This window comes from Sphaerodactylus townsendi, linkage group LG09 (genome assembly GCF_021028975.2).
Source record: "Sphaerodactylus townsendi isolate TG3544 linkage group LG09, MPM_Stown_v2.3, whole genome shotgun sequence".
Taxonomy (NCBI): Eukaryota; Metazoa; Chordata; class Lepidosauria; order Squamata; family Sphaerodactylidae; genus Sphaerodactylus; species Sphaerodactylus townsendi.
In genome coordinates this window covers 22820951-22830826 of record NC_059433.1, presented here as the reverse complement: position 1 = coordinate 22830826, position 9876 = coordinate 22820951, and the positions used below count along the sequence as shown (strand labels likewise).

The following is a 9876-nucleotide window of genomic DNA, read 5'->3' as shown; positions in this document are numbered from 1 at the left end:
GTTGCTTCAAAGCAAAGCCACCAACTACCACCAAGCTTACTCCCCAGTAACGTACACCTCGGAGCCAACCGTTTTTTCTAAACTAAAACCTCAGTATTCAGGTTAAATTGCCGTGTTGGCACTTTGCGATATAAATAAGTGGGTTTTGGGTTGCAATTTGGGCACTCGGTCTCAAAAAGGTTCGCCATCACTGCTCTAGAGTGCCTCTAGATTCTTGTATATTTTTGTTACTTCACAAGTCTATTGTGAGGGAAAGAGTGGGGTGGGAAGAGTGGGCTCTGCTGCCCTGAGTTCCTCCTGGAAAGAAAGGAATAAGAAAGGAACATTAAAGGAAGATGCGAGGGAGAGAACGGCAATTAATCCCAGCTGTCTGGTGCCCTGATTTTAGTATTTGACATTTAATGACTGACATTTTAATATCTGATATTCACCCCCATCTAAGTTTGGCCCCCAGCCGACGTCTCTCTAGTCCCCAAAGCTGTAGGTTGCACCACACCATGCCAGGAGGCGCTATTGCCCCACTATCATAGACACCATAAAGAGAAACTAGGCAATAGGGCGCAGGCGCCGTTGCAACAGCAGGAGGGACGGAGTCTTGTGTCGAAGTCCGGCTGACTTTGCAATGTCCAGGCAACTGCTGTCCAGCCCCTGGGGTCTTCTCAGCAGAAGGGTCTTGCCCGGCTGTAGATCACTGCGCGCCATGTCCTCTGCAGCTCAGCCGCCCAGCTCAGGTTTGTAGTTCGGGTTTCCTCCCTGCGTTAAGGAAAGCGCGCCGTTCGCCTCTTCCCGGGGAAACCCTGCAAGGCGTGCGGAGATCCTGAAATGCACAACCGTTGCCCTTTGCAAACAGACGCAATAGGCGGAGAGGCAGCCACGGTGTCCCCTTCGGGTGGAAAACGTCGCAGTAACTTAGGGCAACCCTAAAGGGTTTTCAAAGCAATTTGTGCGTATTTTGCAATCTCACAGCGACGCCTGCAGGCCAAGTTTTAGCGCTGGGGAAAAAGTTCAAAAACCTGTAGAGGAAGGGTAGGAAATGGGTAGGAAATGGATAGGAAAGCTGACGGTGGCATTTTCAGAAGGGTAGAAAAAATTTCAGCCATTACTCTGTAGCAGTTCAGAAGAACTGAACAGAAACAATAGGGGAGCCAGCCGACCCCCCCCCCCCCCCGCTCTGCGTGTGCACCAAACTATGGCTGTCCCAGAAAAGAAGTTCTCAGCCTTTGTGGTTGATTCGCATCCAAGGTGTTTCAAAAGTGGCTGTAGGGGAGCAAAGCAGAATAGGAGCTTTGGGGTCCCTTATAATGGAACTGTTAGCAGTTTTATAAGTTCTTATGCAATGTCATGAATGGTATAGTGGTTAAAGTGTAGGACTAGGACCGGTGAAACCCAGGTTCGATCCCCACTCACACCATGGAAGCTTTTGGGCGACTTTGGGCTAGTCATACCTTCTCAGCCTTGACCCTAGGTTGCATTTAGATGGGAGACCACCAAGAAATACCAGGGTGGTGACATGGCAAGCAATGGTAAATCACTTCCTAAGGTCTCTTGTCTTGAACTTCCCAGCAGGGGTCACCACAAGACAGGTGGCAAAAATGTAATATCATAAAGGCTTTTATATGCATCATCATCTGATAAAACAGCCTCCAAGTCATGAAAGCTTGTCTCAGTTAAGCAGGTAGCCTTTCAGGTGGCCCAAGACTTCCATATGTTCAGGAACCACTGGGTAAACTGTGTGTAAAGAGCAAGGTTCAGATTTCCCACATGGAGGATTCTGGAATGGGCCTCTTTTGAAGTGAGTGGCTGTTGAACAATCGATCTGGGTCAAAGTGCCACCTTTTTCGCTACCTGGGGTTGTACACCCTTAACTGTGTGAAAGCATACATTCGACAAACTTGGATTTTTCTCTGCTGTGATAGACAAAGCTTTGCTTGCTGAATGCCCGCTCATAATTAAAAGTAGAGTAGAGAAGCCCTGCCGGCAGGAAAAGGTGATGGAAGAACATTCTAGGAAAATGGGAGCAGGCAGAATATTGGTGACATGTTTATTCTAACCACAGTTGGTGGTTGTAATATTGCTTGTTCAATCTATTGACGTCCAACAGCTAGACCTTGAAACCCAGATTTCCTTCAAGCCGTGAAAACTTTACTGTCATTTCCACCCCTCCGTTCAGATTTATAAGTCTTTAATGCTCACATTGCAGCCATATATACAAACAACCGTAGTGGCTGCTCCTGCGAATAGTTTCAGTGGGACTCAGCCAGGCTTAAGATGCGCAAGCGGGATTGCAGAATTGTCAGATAACATTTCAGTGTGAAAAGCAGTCAGTGATAATGATCCCGCATGGGATATCTTTATTATTTCAGATGAGGGTATAACGCCAAGAAAGGGACTTTCTGAAGGCCACCCACCGAGCACTTCATGGCTCTGCAGAGATTTGTAGCAATGTCTCCCACACCCGTATCTTTCAATAAACATTGAGAACTAAAAAGCTTATTGGTTTCATCAAGAGATGATCCCCCCCCCCCCCCCCGCCCACTCTGTAGCTTGAACATCTGTCTCTGTTGCACTGTGGAAACAAATCTTTGCCTGTTGTCAATTTTCAGATCCCTCCTTTTTAGCCTCTGATGTCATCATTTCTAGGAGAGCCTGGGGGTAGTTTGCACGTGATGAAATTTGTTCCTCTACTACATACCATGTTCTGATATATCTCTCGGGACCACATGAAAACATAATGAGTGAGGCACATCTTCCGCCGTCGCCCCCCCCCCCCCCGCCCCCAGCAGCGTATCGTGCGGTGTATAATTTCCAGGCTAATTGTGCTGATAAATAATAATTGTCTGTTGTCAAGTTGACAACCCCAGGAGCACAGGAATTTCAAGACAACAAATGGGCAGAGGTGGTTTGCCATTGCCCTCCTCTGCATACTAGCCCCAGACTTCCTTTCTCGCCTCCCATCCCGGTACTAACTGCTGTCAACAATTATTACCTCACAAGCTCTGAAAAGCTCAGGCTAGGCAGGGCTGTTCAGCCTGCTAGCATATTTCACTGGCTATGTATGGAGTGGCCGCAATTATTGTTTGACTGGAGATGCTCATGGAAGGCGAGAAAGATCTTTTGAGTGTTTATGGAGCTCGATGTCTAAATGAAATTAAAGATACTTCAGTGTCGAATTTTTAATGCTGTGTTCTGATATTTTAAAATCTGGTGTTGCATTTTGCTTTTTGAGAAAGTAGTCTTTCTTACTAATTGTTGCACCAGGATCCATTGTTTATATATCACTGTGACTGATTGTAAACAGATGGTTAATAGTGGAATCCTAACCAAAGTTATGCCACTCTAAATCCATTAAAGCCAACGTTTACCTGTGTTGAAGATTGTACTATCAGCCTTATATCATTTCTCTGTCTGTGGTTGAACATCAGAAAAAAAATTGTCTCACAGACACAAAAAAGAACCCAAAAACTTGTTTACCAAGATGTTTTCTAAAAAGTGTGAATTCTGCATCTGGTGTTCCCCTTACAAATTGATTTATTAGGCATGAGAGTAACAACTGGTTTTAATCTGTTCAACAAATGTAATAATTCCTATTGTTCTGTGAAGGGAAAAAATTGCCTCATGACTGATTAATGTCAAATAAATTCTTAACGACTTTTTGGGTCAGTGATACAGAGTGAAGAGGTAGTGAACTTCATTCTGTTTTCAGTTATCAACCACATTAGCCTGGGATAACTCCATGTGCATTAATAGATTACTTTGGCATGAGGAAACTGCAGCAATAATGAGAAGTAGGATTTAAAGAGCCCGTGTGGTGCAGCAATTACGAGAGGTTGACTCTAATCTGGAGAACTGGGTTTGATTCCCCACTCTTCCGCATGACGCTTGCTGAGTGACCTTGGGCCAATCACAGTTCTTTCAGAACTCTCTCAGCCCATGGACAGGCTTGAAACCCCTACATGGTTGCCATAAGTCAGCTGTGACTTGACAGTACACATGCACAGAATTGTAAACATGCTGAGTTGCTATCTTGGTTCCAAAAGGTGGAGACCTATAGCTGGAGTTAGATGTACTGGGGACCAGAAATTAATTGTGCATGCTGATTCTTTTGGTTATTTGTAATGTGAAGTGGAATTTATGCTTCACCACCCCCATCCCGCCATTGTGAGGTAAGGTAGCAACTAGAGATTCGGCATTTTCCATGATGGCATCTTGCCTCTGGAATCCCCTTCCCCTTGAGGTTTGTGTGGCGCCTATGTTACTTTCTTTTAGGTGCCAGGCCCAAACAACTCTTTTTACCCAGTCTTTTAATTAGGGTTTTTTACCTGCTTTTTAATGTTTTGTTTTATGGCTATTTTTATGTGACCAATGGCTTGTTTTTAATCTTGTGATGTCGTTTTAATTGTAAGCTGCCTTGAGCAGGTCTCTGAAGAGGTGGCATGGAAGTATCCTAAATAGAAAATAAACAAACAACCGCATCTCTTCATGGGAGATTAGATTCACGGGTTCCATTTTGGGAACTCTTGTATTATGTGAATGAGGTCTGTGTTCCAACGGTCTGGAGCAACTGGAAAACCAGCATTCTGGATAACATTCTTGAGGTACACGTTCCTGCTGTCCTCCATATGTGTTCTTTTCACTTGGGCTGTGATATTGGAAAAGGGCTAAAGAGAGGCCCATTTCTCTTCCATGAAGATGGAACCAGTTGCTTTCCCTTCCAGTATAATAAAGACAACATTGGTTAATGCGTCAGAATGTGGGGTTGATGAGCTTCTTATAAAACTAGACACAGTTCTGGTGGTGACTGCCTGTCCTTGAACTATTTAATACAAAAAAACTTCAATTTATGGCTTTTTCATGCAAATTTGTGATCTGTTGCTGTACCCATTCTTCCTCTCAACAGCTGCTCAATATTATTAATCCCTAGGAAGTGCTTTTTGTGCCTTGATTTTATTGCTTGTCTCCAAATCTGGCAAATGTCCTTCTTTTGTTAATCACATGCACATCAAAATAAGTTAAATTGAAGCCAATCTGTACTGTTAGAAATTATAGAAGCGATATATTAGCTTCAGCAGTGGCGTGGGAGGTTAAGAGCTCTTGTATCTAATCTGGATGAACCGGGTTTGATTCCCAGCTCTGCCGCCTGAGCTGTGGAGCCTTATCTGGGGAATTCAGATTAGCCTGTGCACTCCCACACACGCCAGCTGGGTGACCTTGGGCTAGTCACAGCTTCTCGGAGTTCTCTCAGCCTCACCTACCTCACAGGGTGTTTGTTGTGAGGGGGGAAGGGCAAGGAGATTGTAAGATCCTTTGAGTCTCCTGCAGGAGAGAAAGGGGGGATATAAATCCAAACTTCTTCTTCTTCTTCTTCTTCTTTAATTGATATTTTTAAAATGTCACCAGTTTAACAGCACATGTTAACTCTTTAAAATTGAATTTGCTGTATTAACAGAGGACTCTTTTAAAAATGGGATTATTATTCATCAGGGTTTCTGTTTTTGCTTGTTTTGTTATTTCAGGGCAAACGAATGTGATTACTGAAATTCGTGGGACTGTGATGACCATTGGCATTAACAGGCCGGAGGCCAGGAATGCCGTGAACCAGGAGACGGCACAGTTGCTGTGGCAGGCTTTCAAATCCTTTGAAGAGAATAGTTCACTAACTGTGGCAGTGCTTCATGGCTTGGGTGAGTTTCCGATACTTCAATGTGCACCTCTCATCTGAAATCAATTCCATACTTGATGTTCTTCTGTTAAAAAACTATGTTTGTTAAGAAAAGGTCAAAAACCTGTAGAGGAAGGGTAGGAAATGGATAGGAAAGCCAATGGTGGCATTTTCAGAAGGGTAGAAAAAATTTCAGCCATTACTCTGTAGCACTTCAGAAGAACTAGACCAGGGGTAGGGAACCTTTAACACTCAAAGAGCCATTTGGACCCGTTTTCCACGGGAAAAGAGAACACTTGGAGCCGCAAATAATTTTTGACATTTAAAATAAAGATAACACTATATATATAGGGTTTTTTTAACCTTTTACTCTGCTCATTCTGAGAATCGCATGGATGCGCCCGCCCTGCTGCCTGCAGGGCAGGCAAGGATGGGGCCGGCGGCTCGGCTCGTGGAGCCACAGTGCAAGGGCAGAAGAGCCGCATGAGGCTCTCGAGCCTCAGGTTCCCTACCCCTGAACTAGACAGAAACAATAGCAGAAAGGGGGTTTCATAAAAACCAGCTCAACCCTGTATTAGAACTAGGGCACAAATGGTTGTGTCTGAAATGCTACATAAATAAATAAAAATCTGCTAGCAACTCAGATCTGGAGCAGTTTACATAGGCAATAGGAAAGGGCTGTCAATGTTGCCCATCTGTGCTTCTGTAACTGTAATTGGTGGGGGTTGTCCTTAAAGGTAGCTCAGAAGTTTCAGTTGGTATAAACATGAACGCTTGAAGTTGCTTTGTACTGAGTCACACTGTTGGTCTATCAAAGGCTGTATTGTCTGCTCTGATTGACAGCGTCTTGCTAGAGTCTCAGGCTGAGGCTTTTCGCATCCCCTACAGCCTGATCTATTTTAACTGGAAAGGATGGAACATCTTATGAAGGAGCCATTGCCCTACTCCCAACAGTATAATGTAGCCACATGGTGTTCCATTGATGGGCATACCCATATTATTTTAAAGCAGTTTCATTGACTTTACAGATGGTTCCCTGGCTCAATTCAAAGTAAAGCCCTTCATGACTCATGTACTTGAGGGATCTCTTCTTCCTGTCTGAGCCACCTTAGGAGCTCTGCGTGATTCATGAGTGGGCATTCACAGTCAAAGTTGCCTTCTTGATGGCAGCCTCCATTCTACAAAATATGTTGCCTAAAGATATGTGTAACCTTTTTAATTTGCTAGCTTTTCACAGTCCTGCACAAGTTATCTCTGTCAGAGGGCTTTGTATGACTATTTTTTTGGATGAAGTACTAATGGACATACTAGTTTTGTCGTGTATTGTGAGATTAAATGTACATCCATTTTGAGAGAGTCAGGGCTGGTTGTAAGCTGATTTGAACACACTGGAATGTAGTTACTGGAATAAAAAAATCAACTTTACCCACAAAATGTTTTGTGGGTAAACTTAAAAATGTAAGGTAAGAATTCACACACAAAAAATGGAATCAGTAGAACTAAACTTCCAATTAATTCTGTTTTTTAAAAATATATATTTATTGCTTGTTACTTCACAAAATAATCATACATTCTCTAATATATACAGTAAATGAAACCTCAAAATTGATAGATTATCCTACATACAACAACTCCTACGTTACACTCATACCATAATCCTTACAAAGAAAAAGAAGAGGAAAGAAAAACAAAAAACCAGATGGTAGAAAGTAGGCTAAACAAACCTACATGAATTATCTATGTAGCTTTTCTATCACAAACACTAATAACTAAACAACATTTTTATCATGCATATAACACACAAAACATAAAACATTTACCTCCTCTAAAAGACTTCCCTCAAGAACCTTATAAATTCTTTCCAATCATTCATAAACAACCAAACTTAGTTTTAAAGTTACTCCTTCTCTATATTCTAATTTCCACTTTATTGTTTAAAAAGATATTCCTGTAACTTCCAATTAATTCTGAAAGAAGAATTGTTGAATGTTAGTATTTTATACCATATAGTAAACCATAGTTGTGAGTTGTGATACTTTAGTTGTGTGTCCTGTCTTCTAAAGAGAGCCTCTTGCATATTTCACAGTACATAAAAATACTCTCCCCTCTTCGCTGGTCCAGTTTGAGGCAAGATGGGGTTTTTTCTTATCCCTAGATTTTAGCAGTTATCACTCTGAGGGCAATTGTCTTTGTTGGTGGATGATATGAAGGCTTAGTATCAGACATTCAGTGGGAATTGTGTGGGAATTGAGTGGGAAACTCCCATACTTTTTTCTTGTGACTGGCATGTGTATAGAAGTGGCTTTCGCCTCTGCCTCCCGTACCGGCTACTGTTTTCACTTTCTCAGACTGCCTCATGAAGCCACTGTTGTCTCCACTGTGAAACTGACATGCAGTGTGTAAGTAACGTGATTTGTCAAACAGAGTCTGTTTCCCCCTACTCTTGTCATCACTAGTGTAGAGTGGTGCATATCCAGCCCCCTTCAGGGTTTATATTGTGAGATTTTCGTACTTTCCCCCCTTCATCTAAAGCTCACTGAACCTGTTGCTGTTTTGTTCTGAGGGGTTGAGAGTTAGTAGGTAGACTGTGTCAGGAATAGCACAGGGGGTAAAGATTGGTTTTGCAGCGTGTGTGAGTTAAGTGTCATCAAGTCACATTTGACTCATGGTGACCCTTGTGAATCACTGTCCTCCAAAACGCCCTGTTGATAACAGCCTTGCTCAGGTCTTCCGCACATGCAGAATAATGCACTTTCAAACTGCTTTCAGTGCTCTTTGAAGCTGTGCGGAATGGCAAAATCCACTTGCAAACAGTTGTGAAAGTGGTTTGAAAACGCATTATTTTGCGTGTGCGGAAGGGGCCTGAGGGTTGTGACTTCCTTTATAGAGTCAGTCCATCTTTTTCTGCTGCCTTCAACTTTTCCTAGCCTTATTTTATTTTCCAGCGACTCTTGTCTTCTCATAACGTGACCAAAGTAGGATAACCGCAATTTTAAGTTTCAGGAGGAGAGGGGAACTGACAGGAATTCCCCTCGTCTCTGAACTGCTGTTCCATCAGGGAAGTCCTCAGCTGGATACCTACCTGCTTATGCAGTGTTCGTCATTATAATTACAATTTTCTTTTTAGAGATAGAAAAGAAGGGTTCAGTTTGAATCTGAAGCAGCTGAGTTTTTGAAGAGCTAGGCAGAAAGATTACTTAAACAAGGAAGATTTGTATTTTTTTTAGGCACTGTCCCCCAAGGATGTATATACAAAGGGTTATTTACAGAATGCTGATTTGATTGAGAAAATTATAGAGTTAGGTCTTACGCCTAGAGCAGCGGTCCCATGTGTTAAATGAATATCTGGTCGAGGCCCACTTTGTGGGCTTTCGTGATCTGGAGTTGGCAAGTGATTTCTGTACCACACGAGAGCTGGATAGCAAAGTAAATATATGGGCACCAGCACTTCGGTCCTGGTGAATGAAACTACAGCAGCTCTTTCTTCTGTTTCCAGAGCACACAAAAGTAATTATTCCTCTGCCACACAAGAAAAGGTTTGAATTAGCTGCTTCTGCGGTGGAGGAGGAAGGAGACATGGTTTCGGTGATACAGGATGATACAGTGTCGTGGCTTATTCATTGTTAGGAATCCTTTGAGTTAAGTCCTTGGTTGTGGTTAAGATTTTAAAAAACACACAATAAAATGGCATGCCCTTATTGGGCCATGTTTAGATGATTTGTTTTTTTAAAGTTCAAAAACTGCCACATTTCAAAAAAAATGTTTTTGCTATTTATTTACTTTTGTTTAAAATATCCTTTTGTATCCATCTAATTATTGATAAGGCAGTGTATAGCAGTACCCAAGCTACAACCCAAGCAACATGAAGGAAGGGACTTTGCAGCCTATGGTCGATATTGGGGTAGTACATAAACAAGAAGTCTTTTTTTAAATGAAACTAAGTCCTCAGGACCAGATGAATTGTATGCAGGGTTTCTAAAGAAACTTGCGGATGTAATTTCTGAGTCTGTGTCCATTATTTTTGAGACTTCCTAGCAAACAGGTGAGGTGCCAGAAGATGGGAGGCAGGTAGATGTTCCTGTATTCAAGAAGGGGGAAAAGGAGGATCTGGATAATTGTTGGCCCCGTCAGCTTGACATCGGCCCCTTCCGCACACGCAGAATAATGCATTTTCAAACCACTTTCACAACTGTTTTGCAAGTGGATTTTGCTATTCC

General features: G+C 42.6%; 1 protein-coding gene across 1 annotated transcript in view; it reads left to right on the top strand.

The window, feature by feature from the left end:
* Positions 1 to 566: 566 nt before the first annotated feature.
* Positions 567 to 9876, top strand: part of LOC125438952 (carnitinyl-CoA dehydratase-like) — a 34807-nt gene continuing 25497 nt past the window's right edge. Inside the window, exons 1-2 of the mRNA XM_048507713.1 lie at positions 567 to 731; positions 5514 to 5681. Coding sequence (XP_048363670.1) covers positions 623 to 731; positions 5514 to 5681 — 277 coding nt within the window. The 5' untranslated portion in view covers positions 567 to 622. The remainder of the gene's footprint in view (positions 732 to 5513; positions 5682 to 9876) is intronic.